Source organism: Ovis aries, chromosome 3, assembly GCF_016772045.2.
Source record: "Ovis aries strain OAR_USU_Benz2616 breed Rambouillet chromosome 3, ARS-UI_Ramb_v3.0, whole genome shotgun sequence".
In the NCBI taxonomy this organism is placed as follows: Eukaryota; Metazoa; Chordata; class Mammalia; order Artiodactyla; family Bovidae; genus Ovis; species Ovis aries.
The window spans coordinates 60,975,105-60,996,864 of record NC_056056.1 but is presented as its reverse complement, the minus strand read 5'-3'; the positions used below and the strand labels follow the sequence as shown (position 1 = coordinate 60,996,864).

The 21,760-nt window shown below is 52.0% G+C and overlaps 1 protein-coding gene and 1 non-coding gene across 3 annotated transcripts in view; both read left to right on the top strand.

The window, feature by feature from the left end:
* UXS1 (UDP-glucuronate decarboxylase 1) overlaps positions 1 to 21,419 on the top strand; it is a 56,634-nt gene extending 35,215 nt beyond the window's left edge. For both annotated transcript variants that reach the window (XM_015094365.3, XM_015094363.3), the window contains exons 7-15: positions 4,020 to 4,124; positions 6,360 to 6,419; positions 7,996 to 8,117; positions 11,191 to 11,310; positions 11,780 to 11,823; positions 15,197 to 15,257; positions 16,848 to 16,905; positions 18,498 to 18,601; positions 20,598 to 21,419. In XM_015094365.3, coding sequence (XP_014949851.2) covers positions 4,020 to 4,124; positions 6,360 to 6,419; positions 7,996 to 8,117; positions 11,191 to 11,310; positions 11,780 to 11,823; positions 15,197 to 15,257; positions 16,848 to 16,905; positions 18,498 to 18,601; positions 20,598 to 20,729 — 806 coding nt within the window. In that variant the 3' untranslated portion in view covers positions 20,730 to 21,419. The remainder of the gene's footprint in view (positions 1 to 4,019; positions 4,125 to 6,359; positions 6,420 to 7,995; positions 8,118 to 11,190; positions 11,311 to 11,779; positions 11,824 to 15,196; positions 15,258 to 16,847; positions 16,906 to 18,497; positions 18,602 to 20,597) is intronic.
* Positions 21,419 to 21,530, top strand: LOC114114293 (U5 spliceosomal RNA). Its single transcript, XR_003589115.2, has one exon. It is a non-coding gene; the product is annotated as a U5 spliceosomal RNA (small nuclear RNA).
* The last annotated feature ends 230 nt before the right edge of the window (positions 21,531 to 21,760 follow it).

The window sequence follows — 21,760 nt, the reverse complement described above, 5'->3', positions numbered from 1 at the left end:
AGTCTTCCTCTTGCCTCTGTCTGCCACCTCACTCCAGGAGGGTGCGCTTAACGTTCGCTCATCTGCAGTTTCCTTCTGTGACCCAGTTAAGACAAGCAAGTATTCATGATTCTTCCCCACAGTAGAGAAAGTAGCATTTTTTGTGTTGCTCTGAATATCTTCCCTCTTGCTTTTCGTATCCTGGTGATCTTTCTGTATCATTCATGCAGTGCTGCTTCATTATTATTTTATCATTATTTTGCTTTTTGGCACTTAGTCGTGTTCTGTTGAGCGGCTGCACCAGGTCTTTTTGCAGACATGTCTCCCCCATGCCGTGAACATAGCGCAGCTTCGTTACCCCATGCTGCTGGGGGCGGGGCTTGTGTGCTGGCCGTCCAGGAAGTGGGCGTGGCTCGGGAGTGCCCAGACAGATGTGAGGTCACTGCTGTCGTCACCTGTGGCCTGTGTCTGGGTTCCTGATGTGTGTAGCCTGTGACTCCCCAGAGCTTCCCTGAGAGCTTGTCCCCCCGCTTCATGGGCAGCGTGTCTGCAGAGAAGGAAACAAGCAGAGAGGCCCTCGTGTCTGGGGAGCTGGGTCCTGGACCTACGGTGCCCTGGGAGGACATCCAGGAGCGCAGAGCCACGGGCAGGGGACAGTAGCGACCCCGCTGTGCTCTGCCATGTCCCGGGCACTGTTGCCACCTCTCTGGTGGACACAGTTAGTTCTCTGAACGTGTGGGTCGGGTGGGCTGTTAGCCCTGGGTGCTGGGCCCTTTCTGTTAGTGCCTTGTACCAGGCAGAGGAATCCAAGGGGAGACCTGGGAGGGGGGAGTTGTCAACTGCCCACCCCACCCGCCGCCCCGCTGCAACCCTGCCAGGTGATGGTAAGAGGTGGGACTGAAAACGGCATTTGCTGAGAGCTTTGGGTCCATGTTTCTGTGGTCATTTGAAGAGTGCCCCTCAGATTGGACTGTTTCTGTAGAATTATATTCAATAGTTGAGAAACTTTCTTACTTACAGTGATGGTGCAAGTGTAAGCATTGAACGCAGAGTCTGTGGAGCTCAGAGACCCTCCATGTAACATGGAATTCCTCCAGGGAAGCCTGCACATTGGTTGCCACCTGTTATCGTGGTGGGGGGGCGGGGCAGGCATGCCAGCTGGTGGCTGATCCGGGGCTGGGCCAGACCTCAAGCAGGCAGCCTCCCCTTGGCATTAAGTCAGTATTATTTGATACGAAGTCAAGGCACAATCCCACTCTTAATTTTCCGTGCCAAAAGAAATTTGGTCTTTACACCTTGAAAAGCTCTGTATCTTCTTAAGCCCTGTTTTACGTCACAGATGCTGGTGTCGGGGAGCAGTGGTCAGGCTGTGTGTGCCATGTGGCCGTGAGTGGCCGTGACACGGCAGAGGTTTGACATAGGTCACGTGGGGAACTTAGTTAAAAAAACATGGTATAAAGAAAAATACTGCAGGAAGATATAAATATTCCGTCTGTCTTTCTGTAGATTTCCCTTTTGGTAGGAGATAGCACTTGATTTTTTTGGGGGGGGTATGGATTCTGAGCAGTAATTTTTAATTATCTCAAGAGCTGTTAGTTTTGAGTGCTTTTTCTTTCCGTATCTGTGTCTCATGTGTGCTGAATTCATTCATTTGGGGTTAGACTGCCTGGGTTTTCAGAATTCACAGGACGGCCAGTGCACTGTGGCCACCCCACCCTGGGCCCGTCTTCCTCCCAGCATAAAAATAACATGCCCACAGCCTGCCAAGAACACTACTTTGAACCTATTTAAGTTAATTATGTGAGAAAGGAGAACTCGAGAACTTACTGTTTTAATCACTCTTTAACTTGAGCTCTTTCGGGCTCATTTCTCAAGGCTCCTGTTTTCCCAGCTGCGGTTCCGGCATGCAGCCTTGTTCATGAGACAGAGTGGCGGGAGAGTCGCTTGGTGGCTGGCAGCCAGCACGGACGGATCGCCACGCCAATCGCCCTCCCCCGACTCGGGTTTGAACATCATGCTTGTTTTGGGTGCAGTGTGCCCTGCAGTGGGCAGGCTCTGAGCATTTTTTCCTGGGTGGTGAGAGTTCACCTTGGTTATTACTGCTTCATGGTATCTTCCTAGCACCTCTCATGACTAATTTTTTATGCTTGTTCTGAAGTTTCCCCTGCTGTCCTGCCCGTAATTCCTTCCGAGACTGTCAGTAACTGGCGAGGGCACTGGGGCCTTACTGTTACAGGCAGGATGTGTCCCTGTAGGACGGAGACACGGGCAATGTGAGGTCTAGTGTTACAGGGCGTGCCTTAGCCCTCCTAGGAGGGGCGAAGGGGGCAGTCATTTGCCCGTTGGGTCATCTGTCCAGGGACACTGCGTGGCTCTCACCTCTTGGCTACTGTAAGTAATGCCGCTGGGCATGTGGGAGAGCGAGCATCTCTTTGAGACTCTGCTTTTTCATTCCCTTGGCTGTAATCCCTGGAGTGAAATGTCTTCTCCTATGCCGATTCCATTTTTAATATTCTGAGGGAATGCCCCACTGCTCCCATGGTGGCTGCAGTGTTGCCTTCCCACCAGCAGTGCACAGGGGCTCCAGTTTCTCCACATCCTTGAAGACAGCATTTGTTACTTTTTTGGGGGTTTTTTGGTAGTAGACATCCTGATCCATGTAAGGCAATACCTCAGTGTGGTCTTGATTTGGGTGTTTCTGATAAGTGACATTGAGCATTTTTTCATACACTTATTAGCCATTTGTGTATCATCTTTGGATGATAAATTCAATATATTCAGTGTTAGCCATCTTTTAAGTTGGTTGATTTTGTGGTGTTGTTCATTTTAGGAGTTCTTTATATATTCTGAATATGAGCTTATCACATATAATTAGCAAGTATTTTCTCCCATTCTGTAGGCTGTTTTTTCACTTTGTTGATGTGTCCTTTGATCCTGGCAGAATGTTTGATGTAGTTTCATTTGTCTATTTTTGCTCTGTTTCCTTTACTTTTGGTGTCAGAGTCAAGAAATCTTGCCTAAATTCAGTGTCATGCAGCTTTTCCCCTGTGTTTTCTTCTGGGAGTTTTATTCCTTTAAGTCTTGTATTTAGGCTGTTAGTCTGTTTCGAGTTGGTTTCTGTGTGTGGTGTAAGATCAGGGTCCAGTCTTGTTCTTTTGCATGTGGATGTGCAGTTTTCCCAACACCATTTGTCAAAGAGACTGTCCTTTTTCCACTGCATGGCTCAGCACCCTTATCAGAGATCGTGTGATCATACACAGAGCGTTTATTTGTGAGCTGTCCTCTCTGATCCTTTGGTCTCTTTGTCTTTATGCCGGTAACACACCTTTTTGTTACCGTAGCTTGGTATTGTGTTTTGAAATCAGGAAATGTGAGTCCTTCAACTTTGCGCTTTTTCAAACTTACCTTAGCTATTTGGACACCTTTGAGTTTCGGTATGAATGTTGTTTTAGATTTTCATGCATTCCTTCCTTTTTGAGGTCGAGGGCACAGACATTAAAGCGTTACCTCCACCAGGGTAGTCATGTGGGATACAGACATTTTGCTGTTCCTGGCTCTAAAACCACCTCCAGATCTGGTGTTTATATGCAGGATAAGTAGAAACAGAACAAAAGCTTTCATCTCCCACATTTCCTACCCTTTGTGTCAGATTTGTTTTTATAAACTTAGAATGTCGTTCACCTTGATAGTCACACTTCTCTCTGTGTCTGAGAACTCAGTCTGCCTTCCAATCTGAGCACTTCATCCGGATAGATCTTCTCAGAGAACAGTCCACTCGGCAATCAGACCGATTCTAGGTAGAGGGGAACAGGCCACGTGAGGGGCCCCGGCACACTCTTGTTCCAGATGATCAGACTTTGTTTCTGTTTAAAGTTCTTCCAGCCGCATAAGTAAGCTAGTTTCTAAGAAGAATAAAAGTAGAATTTCGCTGAAAGATACATGAGCGCTGTTTTCACACGGTCCAATTCTGGGAGGTCAGCATTTTCCAGTGTGTTCCCTGGAAGTAACAGGTGTGAATTGCCTCCTGCCATCCCCCACAGTGGACCAGATCTACCACCTGGCTTCTCCTGCCTCTCCTCCCAACTACATGTACAACCCCATCAAGACACTGAAGACCAACACCATCGGGACCCTGAACATGCTGGGTGAGTCAGCCCCTTGTCCTGCAGACGGTCAAGGTGTCGGGCCCAGGTGTTGGATCCTGACAGTTGTGTTCTTCAGTCCCCCTTCCCCATGCGTGCTCTCAGGGTGACTGGATTTGCCGTCACAACTCGACATGGGGGTCCGTCACTGTGGGAATCGGTCTACGTTGCCTCAGTGACATCCCCTGCCTTCCAAGTGGCCGCCTGCCCCTCCTGCACTTGTGGCACGTGTGCCTCGGGGCTAGAAGGGGGGCTATAGATTCTGATGTGAGGTGGGCATGGGCTGGGCCCACACAGTTGAGGGTGGAGGAGCCTCCTCGTGGGGTTGAGGAAACTGAGCTCCAGACTAACTGCAGGCCTCTCCCTGAAAGTGGAAGGTGGGCGTGAGCACTGCCCCGGGTGGCTGCGTGTGAGCCCACAGACAAACCCAGAGAGTGGGCCACACGCACATGGGTGGCTGAGGTCAGAGCCGCTTCGGTTTCCATGGCTTTAAGAACCAAGGGTTTTGATTAGGTGCAAAGTGAAGACAGGAACCACTTCTTTAAATGTCAAGTGAAAAGTGGATTTAATTATGGAATATTTAAAGCAGATTCTGTAACTGGGTTTGGGAAATAGCCCTGCATTTCAATTTGATAAAAGGGCAGCAGGGAGGGGAGCACGGTCTGTTAGACAAAACCTTCGGGGCAGCAGGCTCTGCAGAAGGTGGAGGATGCTTTCTCTAACTCAGGGCACTGGTGTCCTGACTGTGAGGTCACCTGGTGGAGACGCCCCTGTTCTTAGCACTGCACGCACCTGCCCCCAACTCTCTCCAGCCCCCCACCCTGCCTCCACGTGGAGCTGGAGGCAGTGCAGAAACAGCTACCATGCTCACGATGTTTAGAAAGATGACCGTCCTCCCACCTGTTACAGGATGCTCCCTCCTGTCCGCTGACGGGGGGTAGGTCAGATGAGGCTTACAGTCGGGGGCTTGGCGACCACGGCGGATAGAGAGGTTCCCAAAGCTGATGCCGTGAAATGCCCTTAGAGCAGGGGCCCCAGGTGCTGGTCCATGACCTGTTAGGAACCGGGCTGCATAGCAGGAGGTGAGCAGTGAGTGAAGCTTCATCTGTATTTACAGCCGCTCCCCATCACTCTCATTTCTGCTTGAGCTCTGCCTCCTGTCAGGTCAGGGGCAGCATTAGATTCTCGTAGGATCATGAACCCCAGTGTGAACGGCACATGCAAGGAGCCTAGGTTGAGAGCCCCTTACGAGACTCTACTGCCTGTTGATCTCAGGTGGAGCTGAGGCGGTGATGCTAGTGCCAGGGAGTGGCTGCAGTTACAGAGTATCACTAGCAGAGAGGAGTGACTGCAGAGACCCAAATAAATCAGCTGCAGACTCATGTCAGAACCCTGCCAGTGAGTAGCAAGTGACAGCTAAGCTGCACCTGGCGGAGTGTGTCATCATTTTACTGTATATCACAGTGTAATAATAATAGAAATAAAGTACACAATAAATGTGACGTGCTTGAATTGTCCCCAGACCATCCCCCCACCCCCGCCGCGTCTTTGGAATAATTGTCTTCCATTAAACCGGCCCCTGGTGCCAAAAAGGCTGGGGACTGCTGTCTTAGAGCTGGACCTGAGCATGGCAGGTGACAATGCTCTAGTCCATTCTTGCTGGGAGGGGTGAAGGCGAAAAGGGGTCAGAGCTAGACACGGACATGGCCAGTTGCTTTGGAGAAGATACTGCGGAAGCTGGACCTCAAAGGAAGGAGGGAGTGGGGCAGAGGTGCCTGAACAGGAGATGGTCTTGGGCACAGTGGGAGGTGCCCAGGGCACGTGGGGAGCAGAGGATAGAAGGCTGACCATCAGGGAGAGAGTGGCAGCCAGGGTTCGAAGGACCTTGCCCTCTGCCTACACGGGTGGGGGTAGTTACCTGATGGAGTGCTGGTTGCTACGTTCAGATGAAGGGATCTTTATAAAATTCCCCAAGTCATACCTTATAATAAAGCCCACAGACCGTGCATTTGGCCCTGTTTACAGTTACATGTGTCCAGCTAACTGCTGTTTCTGGGAGTTCATTTGTGCTTTTCTTACAGTTTGAATTTAGATTCCAAAGTAGATGCAGTAAGAGTGGATAACGTACAATGCACGGATGACCAGATACCATTTGTATGAAAACATTCCTTGAATTGCCTGTGCGTTTGTGTTTTCTTTGATCCTTGAAGCTGACGGTGTCCTGTCATGTTTCTGCAGGGCTGGCAAAGCGAGTTGGAGCCCGTCTACTCCTGGCCTCCACCTCAGAGGTGTATGGAGGTGAGTGGGCATCAGGCCAGCCCCCTGGAGCTGGCTCCTGTCATAGCAGGAGGGAAATGGGACCAGTGAGTCTAGACTTGTTTCCAAAAGGCCCTCCCGGCTGTTCCTCTCCAGAGGGCAGCGACCAGGGGGTTCCCTCCTCCGGGTGGGATGAGCCTTCTTCTTCTGCTGCAGGACCTCCCCCACCAGGACTGGGTTATGTCACCTTGCCAACAAGCAGCAGCCACTTAAAAATCCGCAGAAGTGTCTTTGCTCCAGAGGCACCTCAGGAGTCAGATCACGGAGGTTTTGCTGGTTCAGCCAGAGGGTTTGCTCTTCAGTGAAAGCAGCCTCACCCCCCACCCCCTCCGCTCTCCAAACCCTGAAAGCTCAGGGATTAGGAGACAGATGGTGGGGAGACAAATGTGTGCTGGTTGCCTCCGCTGTTTTAGGGTAGCTTCTGAGAGAGCCTTAAGTAGGCGGAGCTAGAAAACCCTGGCGCCTGCTTTGCCCTCCCCGCCCTAAACCTTGAGGATATAAGTGTTCAGATGGGGCTGAGGGCCCCGTCCACTCAGGGGCTCCTGCCCACCCTTGCCCACAGGCACAGGGTTCTGGAGAACCAGTTAGTGGATGCACCAGAAACCAGATGCTAATGCAGTGTGATTTTCTCCAGGCGTTGCTGTCACTGCCAGGAAGTAAGAGGGCAATGTGGGAAGAGATGCCTTTTAAAAAAATAAATAAGGGAACCAAGTGAAAAAAATCATAGAAGCTGCAGTTCTGATGACGCAGCTCTGCTCTTTGCCTCCACTGGCAAGGCAGAACACCCTCACAACTCTGACGTCCAGGCAGTGCCCTCCTCCCACCAGCTCCAGGAAGGGGCATTGAGAGGTGGGGACCTTGTGTCCCTGTGCTTCCCGCCTCTGGACTCTGCAGAGCTTGGCAGGTCCCCACACGGTACCAGGAGGCCCTTTGTAGCATGTGTCCCAGAGGCAGCAAGGCTGTGTCCTTGTTCCTGTCTCAGTGCCCTGATGGTCCCTATCCTGCCCTGGACGTCTTTTCCACCACCCCCTACTACCCTCACTTAGCATCTCGCCTCTGACGTCAGCTTGTGAGTGATGTTAGGGTGACTCTCAGAGGTCCCCGGGTCTGCTCCAGCAGTGGTGCCTGCAGGCAACCCCGTCTGGTCTGCCGGCCCCCCATGCTGAAGGGGGGACGGGTTTGAGATGATGTGTCCCTGCACCCTCACTGTTGTAGTAGCAAAGCGGCTTTGTGAGGGGGTGAAGCTGGCACCCCCTCTGAACCTCTGGCATTTCCTCTCCACTGGTGCCAGCCGAGGAGCAGGTGTCTGTGCCCACCCTTTTCTGTTGGTCCTCTGCGGCATTCAGGGCCTCTCTGTGGGTGTCCAGCCTGCCACGCCCTTAGCAGAAATCCCAAATCCCCTCTGATAGGTGTCTTTCCAGGTGAGATGCTTATCCTGGTCTTTCCCAAACTCCCTTTTGCATCATCATTATCCATTGTCTGTAAAACATGTGAGCTTGAACAAAGGGAGGTTCTGAAAGCACTTCCTCTTCCACCGCCATCCCCCGCTCTCCCGCAGACCCTGAAGTCCACCCACAAACCGAGGATTACTGGGGCCACGTGAATCCCATAGGCCCCCGAGCCTGCTATGACGAAGGGAAGCGAGTCGCCGAGACCATGTGCTATGCCTACATGAAGCAGGTATCGGGGGCTGGTGGTGTAGACAGGTCACTGTTGGATTGAGTACAGTTGACCGTGGTTGACCCTGTCCAGGGACAGATTCCCCGGTTCCCCACTGTCGTAAATTAACCGTGCTGTCAGCAGCCTTTCCCATGTCTCTCTTAAAAAATGATTTCTGGGGATGAAGCCTTGGGTTTTGAAGACCCCAGCGTGGCTGGATGAGCTTTATGACTAACCGCCCATCAGCAGTTAATAATAAGTGCTTTGCTTTTCCCAAGGCCTCTGGGTCAGTGGACACTTTTTTTTTTTTTTTTAAACTTTTTACTTCTCTTTCTGTTATCTAGTGGGTATACTTCATTTTTGCTTTTATGTGGGCATCTTCAGGGATTGTTATTCACCCTCTGAGTCCCTGCCTCCTTAGTCACCCCGTGCTGCGGCCTGCCCATGGATCTTTCCGTGTTATGGATTTGCTCACTCCCAGCTGAGGAGTGGGGGTCTGGGTTCCCACCTGGCTTCCCGCTGTCTGCCTTGGGCCGTGAGCTGTTGCTCACAGGCCGTGTCCCACCCACCTGAAGGCTGTGCAGACACCAAAGAGATGTCCAGGCCATCCACTGTGCTTGATCAGCTCTGGGGTCCTCACTGACATACTCTTTACTGGAGGGACATGTAGGTAGATGACTGTGGCCAGGTGTTTTCAGGGCAGGCCTCTGTGACAGAGAGGCCTCTCTCTCTCGGACTGAGAGACAAGACCTCTGAGACCGAGAGCTCTGAGGACTGAGAGACTAGCAGGCGTCCATCCTGGGAGCGGCCTTGGATTGAGGGTTCATCATCCTGGCCCATTTGGAGCTTAGTTGGCCATGGGCTTTGTGCAAAGTGGGGTGGGCGCTTCCTGGGTACCCAGTGCCAAGAACTCAGGGCTGGGCTGGGAGGCCCTGAACACTTGTTTCTTTTTGAGGGGGGTGCAATTACCAGAGCCTTTTTTCCCTTATATTTTTAACGTTTACAAGTGTTGAAGACCCACAGAACAACCTTGTGCTGATGTAGGTATTTACATTTTTCTGCATATTTCATATTTCTTGGCAGAACTAATCGCTTTCAAAGTTTCTCTTGTATTATTCATTTATTTTAATCAGTTTTAGAAAAGACATACCTATATCATCTTTTTTTAAAATTGGAGTATAATTGCTTTACAGTCTTGTGTTGGTTTCTGCTGTACAGTAACGTGAATCAGCCTTACGTGTACATATATCCCCTCCCTCTTGAGGCTCTCTCACCTCACCTCACCACCCACCCCACCCCTCCAGGCCATCGCAGAGCACCGAGCTGAGCCCCCTGTGCTGGACAGCAGCTCCCCGCTGGCCGTCTGTTTTACAGGGTAGTGTAGTTATGTCAGTGCTACCTGTATCATTTTTGAGCCCAGAGTATTTTGACACCAAAAGTTAAACCGGTCTCTCCCAGGAACAGCCTCTGTGTATTGGTGCCTAAGAACACTAACTCAAGTGCGTGAGGGGACATAATTACACTTTATTGGGTGGTAAGTTTGTAGACTGTAGGCTGTTTTCTTTTGTGTTCAGTCTGTGGGAGTATTTCTTGGCTTTTCGGAGCTAAATAAAGATGGTGCACAAATAGGTCATTTTTGTTGAACTTTCAGTTTTTGTTAAAAAATTAGTAGTGTAACTTAATGTTGTAAGTGTACATATTAAGAGATGAGCTCATAATAACTGAGGGTATTTAGTAGCAGCATAGCCAGCATTTATTGAGCACTGACTGTATGCCAGGACCTGTGGCCCACACACAGGTCTTGAGAGAGTCACACTCTCTTGAAAATCTGTACAGTAATGTACCCACTGGGAGTCCTTTGGGTGGTGGCCCTCAGAAGGTGTCACTCACTGCCCAACGCATCTGCTGCAGATGCTGCCTGCCAGGGCTGCCCACCGAGAACCCGAGCAGATGATGGTGCCTGTGTGCAGAAGTCACATGGCAGGCAGGGTGACAGTGGGCATCCCCCTGGGGACAGTGTGCAGACTGATCCCTGTCTTGGTGTCCGGTCTAGGAGTTGCCCGTGGACATAGGCTCAGCAGTTTTTGTGACACTGGGGTCTGGGCCAACAGTGCCAAGTAACTTGTGGGTTCTGGTCAGCACACTTGCCCCAGGACTTGTGTCTGCCCAGGTGAGCAGTGCGTCCCAGCTGTCTGGAAGTGCCCCCCCGCAAGGCCTGCCCTGTGGGCTTGGGGGCATGTGTGGGTCCCCACTCTCCACAGCCCTCACCTGCTCCTGGTGGGGGGGCCCTTCAGTCCAGGAGACACATGTCTGTTGTCTGGTGGGTTGCTCTAAGAGTTCACTGTTTCAGAGTAGGTGATAGAAACAGTTATCACTGACAAAGCAGCCTGTGAAATTAATAGTTTGCAGAAGGCTTTGGGGGTTTAAAAAATACATACTTTCCTGATTACATGTTTGAAAGTGTGTTTTCCCCAATTACAGAAGTAATAGATGTTGATTGTAATGAAAATAGGAACGTTGGAAACAACGTGCAGAAGAGAGTGAAAGTTGTACAATCTCACCACGTGGGACTCCCATTGCTGTGATCAGTGTTAAGCGTGTATCTTCCCAGGCATTGAGCTGATCGCCTGTATCAGGTGCTAGGTGGTCTATTTTTTCACTAAACAGAAGAGTTTTTCAGCAGAACAGAGGGGATGTAGGTACAATGTGGTCCTTTCCCAGGGGAAAGTGCTGTCTTACTTTCCTTCAAATCAGCTATTAAACATTCACTGACATTTAAATCTCTGTTGAGTGATGAATTCACACAAAACTATGTGAAAGAGATTGGGAAAGAGATGCATAGCGTGATGCTTGTTGAGAAAATAGATACTTATTTCCTGGGGCAAAAAATGTACACCCATCATTTCCTCTTGCCCCGATTAACTGCCTCGGGTTTCTGCAGTGTGTTCACACCAGGGGCTCCTGTGAGTTTGGGGTGACTCTGCAGACTCCAGGCTTAATTACAGAGCACACACATCCCGTGTGTGCAGGGCAAGACCCCTGTATCCAGAAGGAGCAGCCACGAGGCATGGGGCTCACATTCTCTCTGTTGCAGGAGGGCGTGGAAGTGCGTGTGGCCAGGATCTTCAACACCTTCGGGCCCCGAATGCACATGAATGATGGCCGGGTGGTCAGCAACTTCATCCTGCAGGCTCTGCAGGGGGAGCCGCTCACAGTGCGTGGCCAGCAGGCGGGCGTGGGGATGTTGTCTGGGGAGGGCTCAGAGTAAGGGCGTCCCATCCAGGGGAGCTGGCCCTGAGTCCCATGTCCCTGCTGCCCTTGAGGGAGGGAGGGAGCCTTTGGGAGCTGTGACTGAGGACGGGCTCAGGTCACCCTGTCCCCAGCCACAGACACCCTGGTGCCTTGGGCACAGGGTCTGCCTGTGAAGACCCCTCTACATGCTTTTGGCCCCTCCCCCTGGGAGGGGTGTCTCTGAACTCAGGGCCCCTCAAGGTGCCTCTGGGGGAGGTTCCAGGTCTGGTGGCCGCCTTCCCACAGTAGGACCCTGGGGTGTCATCCATGGGGGCTGGACCCTCTCCCACGTGACCTGGCAGGGCCTGGAGCCGCAGCCTCTGGATCCCGAGGGCATCAGGGTTGAGGTCCCTGTCTGCGGTTTCAGGACCCTCACTGTCATCTCCCCGCAGGTGTACGGATCTGGATCGCAGACGAGGGCCTTCCAGTACGTCAGGTAAGACTCCGGGCGCAGCTCCCATGTGAGCTACTCCGCCTCGGGCTGGACTGACTGCTCTGCTCCTCCGTGGGTGCCTGGGATCTCTGTGAGCGGAGGTCAGACATGCTGGTCCCTTGCTGCCCCCTAGTGTCTGGTCGGCAGACCCACCGGCCCTGCCGGCCCCCCGGGGGCTCCAGGTCAGCCTGGTGAGGCGCTGGCCTCTGCATCCAGCAGGCTCGCAGATGCTGGAATCAGACCCTGTGGACACGGCCTCCTGGGTGGACGAGATCGTCATCATTGAGGGAAAGATAAGGCCGAGTGTCATATTGTCAAGGAGTGTGGTGTCAAAACTACACGCAGTTAAAGGCATTTTTAATAACTTTGTTGAATTATCTCGCAGGTAATATTTACATTTTCTCGGTCATCCTCCTAAATCTAGCTTTTTTGTCAGCCAGTTTGGTTGGTGACAAGTTTTACAGTGCAGTCTAGATTCTAAGAGTTACTGTGTGAGCAGTTACATCTTCCAGACTGTTCTCCCACGTGCCAGGAGGTGGTGAGTCCTGCATCGTTCTGTGGTGTCCTGAATCACTGGGCACATGCTAGTTGTGTGTTTTGGTACCTTGTGCACTAGGAAACGCCATTCCTGGTGCCCTGTGGCCACCCCGGGGGTGCTGTCAGGGGAAGTGGAGGCAGGTAGCCACCAGCCCCACCCCGGCCCAGGGAGTCACCCTAACTTTTGCCTGGCTTAAAAGAGAGAAAAAATTAAACATGTAACCACTATAGATTTTTTTTTTTCCATGCAAGTGTTTGTGAGTTTTCACATTCAGTCCAGAGGAACGTTGTGAGTAAATGTATATAATGAGCAGTGTTTTTTTCTCACACCTGTTAGTATGTTGGCCAGGAGGGCAAAGTGCCTGAGACCATCTTGTCACTGGCCCACTTTGTTGCCCAAATATTCTAAGAAGGGATTTGAGCACAACCTAGCAGCCTGTTTCCAGGTCAGGGCACTTGACCTCAGAGCCATGCACTCTGAGGGAATGGGCGAGGTCTGTGTCAGTGTGGGGACTGCTGGGGGGAGGGGTGTGTCTGCATCAGATACCACCTGCTTTAGTGAAACATCTCCATCCCACCCCCCCACCCCTCTGCGCACTTCTCAGGGATCTTGGCATCTTAGTCACATTGAATCTTCTCCAACAGCCTCATCAAGGCTCCCAGACTCCTCCAGCCATACCACCTCGTGGAATATTCCAAAGTCTGTACAGTAAACAAGACATCAATCAAAACACATTCTTATTTCAAAGGCATCAATCAGATATGAAATCATTTAAAGTAGCCTCTCAGATGCTTTTTTTTGCTGATGGTTAAAGTCTTTTAAGCATCACGTGATACGTGGGTTGCATTCTGTCCCAGCCAGGACAGGACACGCCTTGCTGCCCACCCTGCACAGCCCATGTGCCCCTTACTGACCAGACACCAGTGTCTGGTGTTTTAGAGACCTTGATGCGGTCACTGGAGTGTTGCTGGGGACCTTCTGGGCAGAATATCTCTTCATGGGGCTTTGCTGTCTGCTGGTCTTGCTTCTGGGGTCACTGGGCCCTGATACATGAGGCTTCCCCGACCTCCCCAAACTTGGGGAATGAGCTTCCCTGGCCTCCACTCTACGTTGTTCAAGGCTTGGCCAAGATGGTCAGCTCACCAGGGCTAGGCTGTTTTAAATAAGCTAGTTTATAGAAACTGAGACTCTTCTACTTCACAGTTACTAATCAAAAGGCACAGTGTCGGGACCTTGCATTGCTGAACTAAGTTACCCATTTCCAAAATCCACGATTGCCTTGAAGCAGCATGGCACAGTCTCTGAGTGACTGTTGGGGTCTCAGGGTGGCCTGTGCGCTGATGTCCTGTCCTGTCTGTGCCTGGTGCTCTCGTAGGCAGATTGCATCCTCACCCCATCACAGAGGCAATGCAGTGTTGTCTTAGAAAGTAGCTTTGTCAAAATGACACTTTAAAAGAACTTCAGGTTAAATGGATATGATCTATGCAACTCTGACCTTAGAAGTGGATGGTTTGTTGCATAAAAGATGCATGCCTCATCTCTACCTCCACCGAATGATTACATGATGCTATCACCTTCCAGCTTAGTATGGGGACCACTCCCCCTCCATTTCAGTGTTAAAAACCCATGGATGCTACTGAACAGCAGCTTTCAATTTCATTCCAAACAGGCAGAGACGTGTGTCATCAGAGGGGGAGTTGGGATGTGGTCACTACCGCCATAGTGATGGAGGGGCCTGTGTTCGTTTCTAGCAGAGAGGAAACATCCTGGGTCACCGAGTGTCTATCTGCATCTGTGCTTGATCTGCAAGAGCAGAGTGGACTTCAGGCATGTTCCCAAAACACCCACTGGTTGTAAACAAGATCCTAGAAAATCGTGTTTGCTAAATAGCAACCCCCTCCCCTCGATTTTTTTTCCCCTTGATTTAAAGGAGAGGGGGAAATGAAGATGTTCTTTCGGAGGTGAGCACAGTAACGTGCTCCTTACTGGTTGTGATGGAGGAGGAAGGAGAGGCTCCCAGTGGCTGCGTGTGCAGAACCCCCACAGCCTCATCGGAAACACAGCTTGGGGAGTGCCTTAGCCTGTGCTTACGTAGCACTGAGGTGTCATTTTTACAAAGGCACTTTTTTTTTTTTTTTTTTTTGACAAAACCACTCTTTAATGGTTCTATAAATAAGAAGCAAACCTTGGTAAGGGGAAGTTTGCCTCCTCACAGTCCGCATCATGGCCCAGTCGCTCACGGTCCATTGGCAGCATCTAGACACCCCGACCGTCCCCTCTGGGAGCTGAGGGCTCTGGGGTGGAGGTGAGGCCCAGAGTGCTAGGGAACTCGTTTTAATGCTCAGGGTTGTCTGCTTTATCTGACTTGTCAGTATAGGACTCACATACTGGAGTTTTTTGGTTTTTTTTTTTTTTTTGCAGGGGAGCTTGGTTTTTTTTTTTTTTTTTTTTTAAATCATCTGCTTTTCCGTATGGGTCAACTACCTAGGTTCACGTTAAACATCGTCTTTCCTCAGAAACTTGCATAAACACCATCTCTTTCGGATGTGTGTCTACTTTTACTTTTTAATCGTTAAACAGTTTCAGAAATACACAGCGTAGGGGACTCAGCCCCATCTCTCAGCACCCATCCTGTCCAGTCGTCTACCTACACCTGCCCACAGAAGGCAGCTCCCTAGCACTACCTTGTCTCCTAGAATACTTGAGCATCCTCCACGCCCTCTGTCGTGCAGGATTTTACTCTGATGTCCCATCTCTCCTCCCGGGAGGTGGCCTGTGTCTGATGCACCACACCTGTGGGCATCAGCGGGCGCCTGAGTGGCCTCCCCTCTTTTCCAGTGACCTGGTAAATGGCCTTGTGGCACTCATGAACAGCAACGTCAGCAGCCCCGTCAACCTGGTGAGTCCATCCCCACTGCCCACTTAGCAGTCCAGTTCCTGCTGTGGTTCACTTGCTGTCAGCAAGCTTAGCCCATGCGCCTGTTTGCCACTTAACCAGCACTAGAGGAAAAATCATAGAACAGAATGAAACAGGAGTTTGCCAAGATGTAAGGTGTCTGCAACAGATGGATGAACCGCATAATAAACACTAACCTGACTCCATCCACCTGGAGGCCAGGTCTTGGAGCTCACAAAGCCTCTTCTGGTTGTGGGGGTGTTAGTATATCTTTTCTCCGTCATGTATCGTGCAGTTTTGTTGTCCAGTAGTTCAGTCATGTCTGACTCTTTGTGACCCAGTGGACTGTACATGCCAGGCTTCCCTGTCATTCACTGTCTCCCAGAGTTTGCTCAAACTCATGTGAGTCAGTGATGTCATCCAACCATGTCCTCTGTCATCCCCTTCTTTTCCCGCAGCTAGTCTTTATAAAGCTCGCTTTCCAGGGACATAGAAAGTGAAGGATTAGGATGGTTTCCCTCCCTTGTCAGGGCTGCAGGCCCAGACCCGCCTTAGACAGCTTTATGTCTGGCTTCCTGTAGCCCCAGACACTCCTGGAAGGGTTGGGAGGTGGTTTATCCTGCTGTCTCCTCCAGCCTTTCACCCCTTATGCCAGAGGATATGCTTCTCTACAGAGCAGCTCGTGTTTGGTTCTTGCTGGCAGAAAATCTCCATGTATTTATGGTACGAGGGGCTTCCCCAGTGGCTCAGTGGTAAAGAACCTGCCTGCTAATTCAGGAGATGCTGGTTCAATCCTTGATTTGGGAATGTCCCCTAGAGAAGGAAATAACCACCCACTCCAGCATTCTTGCTTGCAAAATCCCGTGGACAGAGGAGCCTGGTGGGCTGCAGTCCAGGATTCGCAAAGAGTCGGACATGAGTTAGCAGTTAAACAAAAAAACCCGTGCCTGCCTCTGTCATCTTCTTGCTTCAGAGGAAATTAGGAGATTGAGAACAAAGAGTACTTAGGACATTCAATTGCCAGACTTCATGGTGGTCTGTCATGATGGGATGAGCAGTACTAGGAACGGAAGGAGCTAAGGCTGCTAGAAGGTATAGGGGAGGAAGAGAAGGAGAAAATGATTTTCCTCAAACCCCCCAGAAGTCAGCTCACCTTCAGCCACGTCCTGTCTCTCCTGCTGGCTGCCCGAAGCCCACATCTCTGAATACCTTTTGTTTCTGGGCTTTGTGTCTGAGCTCAGGGGTCTTCACTACCGAGGTGGTGAGCATGGTGCCCCATCAGGGTATCGAGTGTCCCGGGGGAACCTGCTGGCAGAACCAGGCTTTCCTGCCTAGCAACACTGCTGTTACGGAACCTTTGCTCCTGGACACCATCGTGTACCTGGAACAGGGAACGTGTCCCCATTAGCTGGCCCCGACCAAGGCCAAGGCGGGGACAGGCATAGTGTAGCCCCCAGCTGTGCTGTGCCTCCTGCGGAACCCTCACGGAGGTGGGAGTCCAGTGACTTCGTGAGCCTGCAGGCACCCCGGAGGACGTGGGTGGTGGCGTCCTGTTGCATCGACACTGCTAACCAGAGACCCTCTCCTCCTCAGGGGAACCCAGAAGAACACACCATCCTAGAATTTGCTCAGCTCATCAAAAACCTCGTTGGTGAGTAGAACGGGGCCTCCCTGAGTGAAGCTGGCCTGTCAGTTAGTAACACCTTGTCTGGACAAGTGCATGGTTAACACTCGCTGACTGAATTGGATGGGAAGCAGAACTGGGTCAGGAGCGCCCCACTGTTTTGAGATGCTTTAAGTAATGGAAAGATGAAGGGGAAGGGGCTGGCTTGGGTCCCTATGGTGACATCAGGTCTTTGTGTAGAGGGAATGTCCAGTTGTCCCCGGTGCCTGAGATGTGACGTGGTCAGCATTTCTGCACTGGTGACCGCTGACTGGTGCCACATGCTGGCCATGACGAGCACAGGACTGCAGGGAGCAGGAGGGCAGCGCTGGCCTGTGTGCTCCTGACACAGTCTGGTGGCCAGCTTTAGGTCCCGTGTGCAGGCCTGGCTGAGCGGGCAGGCAGTGTGGATGCTGGGAGTGGCTCCAGAGAGGGTGTGCTCTTAAGCCACGAGCAGTTTGTGTATTTCCAGCTGTCCGTGGGCTGCTGGTGTCCACGGGCTGTGCCCTTTGTCACAGGTATCCTGGGGCTCCCAGGAGCCTGTCTCAGGAGAGTCTGCTTCCCACGGTCGATCAGGAAATCAGAGTTTCAGACACAACCAGATTGGAATGGGTTTGGCTAAACTGCGTGAGCAAGATGTGGGCCTGGACAGTCGGACAGGACGGGGTAGTCTTCCTGAGACAGAAATCTCAGTAGCCTCTGTTTACATCCTTACCTGGCGTCTCCACTGGGGGTCTGTCCACCCTTCCCCAGTGGGGAAGCTCACCTTGGACCCCGGGCCCTGGCACCCTGAGTGAGGCCCTTCAGCCAGCAGCTTCATCACCATCTTGTGAGAAACGCAGACCCACAGACCTGCCCACATGTCCCGGAGCAGAGCCTGCACATGACCAGATCTTCAGAGTCGTGCTCACGCTGAAGTGGAGAAGTTTGTCTAAATCCCAGGAGGACGGCTGTGTGACACCCAGCCCCAAACACCAGTGGCTTCAGACAGCAGTTGTTCTATTCACTCCAGATTCTGGAGTGGGAACTCCCTCTGCAGGCCTGGCCAACGGTCGCTGGGATGGCTTCATTCCGCTGGCTGGCAGGGTGTGGGCCCAGCAAGGAAGCTGGACCGGCCAGGCTCCCGTCCTTCTGCATGTGGTCTGTCCAGGGTGGCTGGACATCTTTGTGTAGGCTCAGGGTGGCTCTTGTAGGGTGTCAGTGGGCAGGCCCATGTAAGGTGTTGGCCAGGGCTGGCCCACGTTCACTCCCCTGCATGCTGCTCATTAGGCAGCCTGACTGCAGGCGAGGGGCTCTGGTAGGGTGTTCATGCCTGGAGGATGGCTTGTCGGCGCATCTGGAGTGTGGGCAGTGGGCCATATTGGCTGAGGGTGGTGGTCAGTGTGGGGCCTGCCCACTCACCCACCTCAGGGTGGCTCAGGCCTGTGGAGTCAGAGTGAGAAGACTTGGACACATCACACCATCTGCATCTGTGTTCCCGTGCAGGTGGGACTTGACTTGCATCTGTGTTCCTGTGCAGGTGTATAAAAATCACACCTCAGTGGTTCCTGATTCTGTTTTTTTTTTCTTCTTAAATTCAGGCAGTGGGAGTGAAATTCAGTTTCTTTCTGAAGCCCAGGATGACCCCCAGAAAAGGAAACCAGACATCAAGAAAGCAAAGCTGATGCTGGGGTGGGAGCCAGTGGTAAGATGGGGTCGGGGCTATCGCTGCCCCCTGGAGAAGGCCTTTCCCCATGTTAATCCTTTACGGGCACTGCCGAGTGGGGTGGCCCTGGCAGGGTCCTCTCCAGGCCTGTGTCCTTCCTCCTCCGTTACGGGTTGTGACCTGGACTCTTGGGGCATCTGCCATCGAGGGTCTCATTTCGCTGGCTCCACTTGAAAAGCCTCACTGAGGGGGCGACAGTGCAGCCTTAGAACTGAGTAGCCCTGCAGGGTCTGGCCGTCCATTCAGCCAGGGTATCATGGGTGAGGGGGGCCAACTTGGTGTCCGTTACCTGTCTGACCTCATCCAAGGTCAAGCAGGGTGGGCAAATGAGAAGCCAAAGCCTGCAAACTGCGGACCTCCCAGCTTTTCCTGCCCTCTTAAAGGCCTTCGGCCTCCCAGTGTGGCTCCCCAAGCCAGGAGTGCTATGCCCTTGACCTGGTGTCCCCAGGTTCCAGAGGCTGACTCCCACCCCCTATGGCATGGGCCCCCCCTCAACCAGAATGACTGCCCCCCTGGGGCAAGGGTCCCCCAGGCTGACTGCCTACCTCCTGGGATGTGGGTCCCCTATCCCACTGGCTGACTGGCCCAACCGGACTGACTACACCCTGTGGGCTAAATGCCCCTTCCTGTGATGAAGGTCCCACAGTCGCCAGGCTGATGGCCCACCACCTTGCAGCCTGGGTCCTCCCCGGGCTGACTGCCCCTTCCTGGGATGAGAATCCCCTGTCCCCCGACCCTGGGAATGACTGACCCTGTCCTGAGACCTGGGTCCCCCACCCCTCTTGGGCATGACTGCTCCCCACCTTGGGCAAAGGTCTCCTTCCCGCCCCAGGGCAAAGCTCTCCTTGTCTCCTCCTGGTAGGCTGCCCCCCTCCCTGGGACATGGGTTGTCCCCCCGGGACTCAGTGCCCCATCTCTGAGGAGTGCATACCCCCAGGCTGACTGCCTCCCTCCTCGGGTGAAGGTCGCCATGTCCTCCCACGCTGACTGCCCCTCTCTTGGGGCATGGGCCCCTCATCTCCCCGGGTTCAGTGAGTCCACCTGGGGTTTGGGTCCCCTTTTCCCCCTGAGCTGACTGGCCCCCTTAGGGTTGTGGTCCCTCTATCCCCCAGGCTGACTGTCCTTCCAGGGCTCACTGCTCTCCTTTCTGGGCCTGGGTCCCCCTCCCCACCCCCTTTCCCCCCAGTTGACTGCCCCCCTCCTGGGCTGTGAGTCCTCTCTGGGCTGACTGGTCCTCTCCTTGGGGTCTGGGTTCTCCCCAGGCTCACTGCCGCCCCCCCGCCCGCCCCCCCCCCCCACCCGGAGCGTGTGTTCATCTGTCCCCACTGGGTTGGTTGCCCCCGCTCCCTGGGTGTGGGTCCCTTGCCCCTTGAGCAGACTGCCCTCCTCCTGGGGTGAGGGTCCCCCGTTCCCCGGGCTGACTGTCCCCCAGGTTCTCCAGGTGGGCTGCCCTTGGGCTGCTGCTTCCCTGTCCTTCGTGGTGTCTGCACAGTGTGGGCACCTGCTGTGATTCCTGCTCCGTGTTTGCTCTGGCGGCCTCCACATTATGAGGCTGCCCAGTGGTTGTCCCGGGTCCCTGTGCGGAGGGTGAAGAGTCCCCAGGGGTGAAGGTGCATATGGTTTCGATTCCCTGGGAGTGACAGAGCAGAGGGTGTCAGTTTCTGGGGTGAGGGGGTGAGGGGGTGGGGTGGGGCTGTGACAGAGAAGAGGGTGTCAGGTCCCCGGAGGGGTGGGTGATGATGCAGAGGCTTTCGGGTCCCATGGGGGTGGTGACAGAGCAGAAGGTGTCAGGTCCCCAGGGGTGAAGGTCCAGAGGGTGGGTGTCCCCAGGAGAGTCAGGCGTGTGGCTCTTACCTGGCTGCCTTCCTGAGCATCTTCCTCCGTGGAGACTCCTGAGAAGGAGAAGGGCACACCTGGTGGTCCAGTGCACCATGCAGGCGGGGCTGCCCCTCATCCTCACCCTCTCTTTAAACAGGTCCCGCTGGAGGAAGGGTTAAACAAAGCCATCCACTACTTCCGGAAAGAACTTGAGTACCAGGCAAATAACCAGTACATCCCCAAACCAAAGCCGGCAAGGATAAAAAAAGGACGGACACGCCATAACTGAAAACCTCGCCTTTCGGGACCGTAGATGCCCTATTTCACACTTGACAGGATGTATTTTTTTTTTTAAAGAAAGACTAAAACAGGTGTCATGAAGAAAAAAACTGGAATTCATACTGAAGCTTGCTTTAAGAAATGGATGTGCCTAAAAACTCCCCTAAAAAACTGCAGATTTTGCCTTGCACTTTTTAAAATCTTTTTATGTAAAATAGCGTCGATGCATCTCTGCATATTTTCAAGTTTTTTATCTTGCTGTGAGAGCCTATGTCGTGACTGTCGTCGACAGTTTTATTTACTGGTTTCTTTGTGAAGCTGAAAAGGAACATTAAATGAGGTGAAAATGCCGATTTATTTATGAAGTGGGTACTTATAAATGAGACGTTATTCTATGCATAGAGGAGAAAAAGCAGACCAGCAGTAATGTCAGGTGGGTGGCATACTGCATTAATTCTCAGGCAGAGAAAAGAATTCTGCTCGAGAGCCTTGTGATGTTTCTTCTAATGCAGAATTTTTCCAAGGTCTAGTTTTTAGTTGCAAACTTGACTTTGAAATGTTTCTGTTTGTTACCACGATCAAGGATATTTGAAATCACTACTGTGTTGTGCTGCATATGGGGTTGGGGTGGGTGGGACAAAATTAATATTCTTGGTTAACAGTTGTTAAATATGCTATTTTAATAAAATATTGAAACTCATACTCTGGTTTCTCTTCAGACAATATAAATCTTCTGCCTTTTACTAATTTTTCTAAGAGGAACAATTCTGAGTGTGTACCCAATTTTTTGAGGCCTTGCTCTTGCAAGGCTAAAAAAACAAAAAAAGAAATTTAAGCTCACTTTAACAGTTGGTTTTCTACTTTGCATGGTGCATCTTTGAATGTTAAGAAAAATATTAGAGAATTTAATGTTAAAGATTGAATGGCTACAAAAAATAATGGTGGATTTGATTTTAAAGAAAGTTCTGTAAACATCCAGGTTGGTATAATATGTAAGGTGATGCATGGATGTGGGCTGAAACTATGCATACAGTGTTCTCT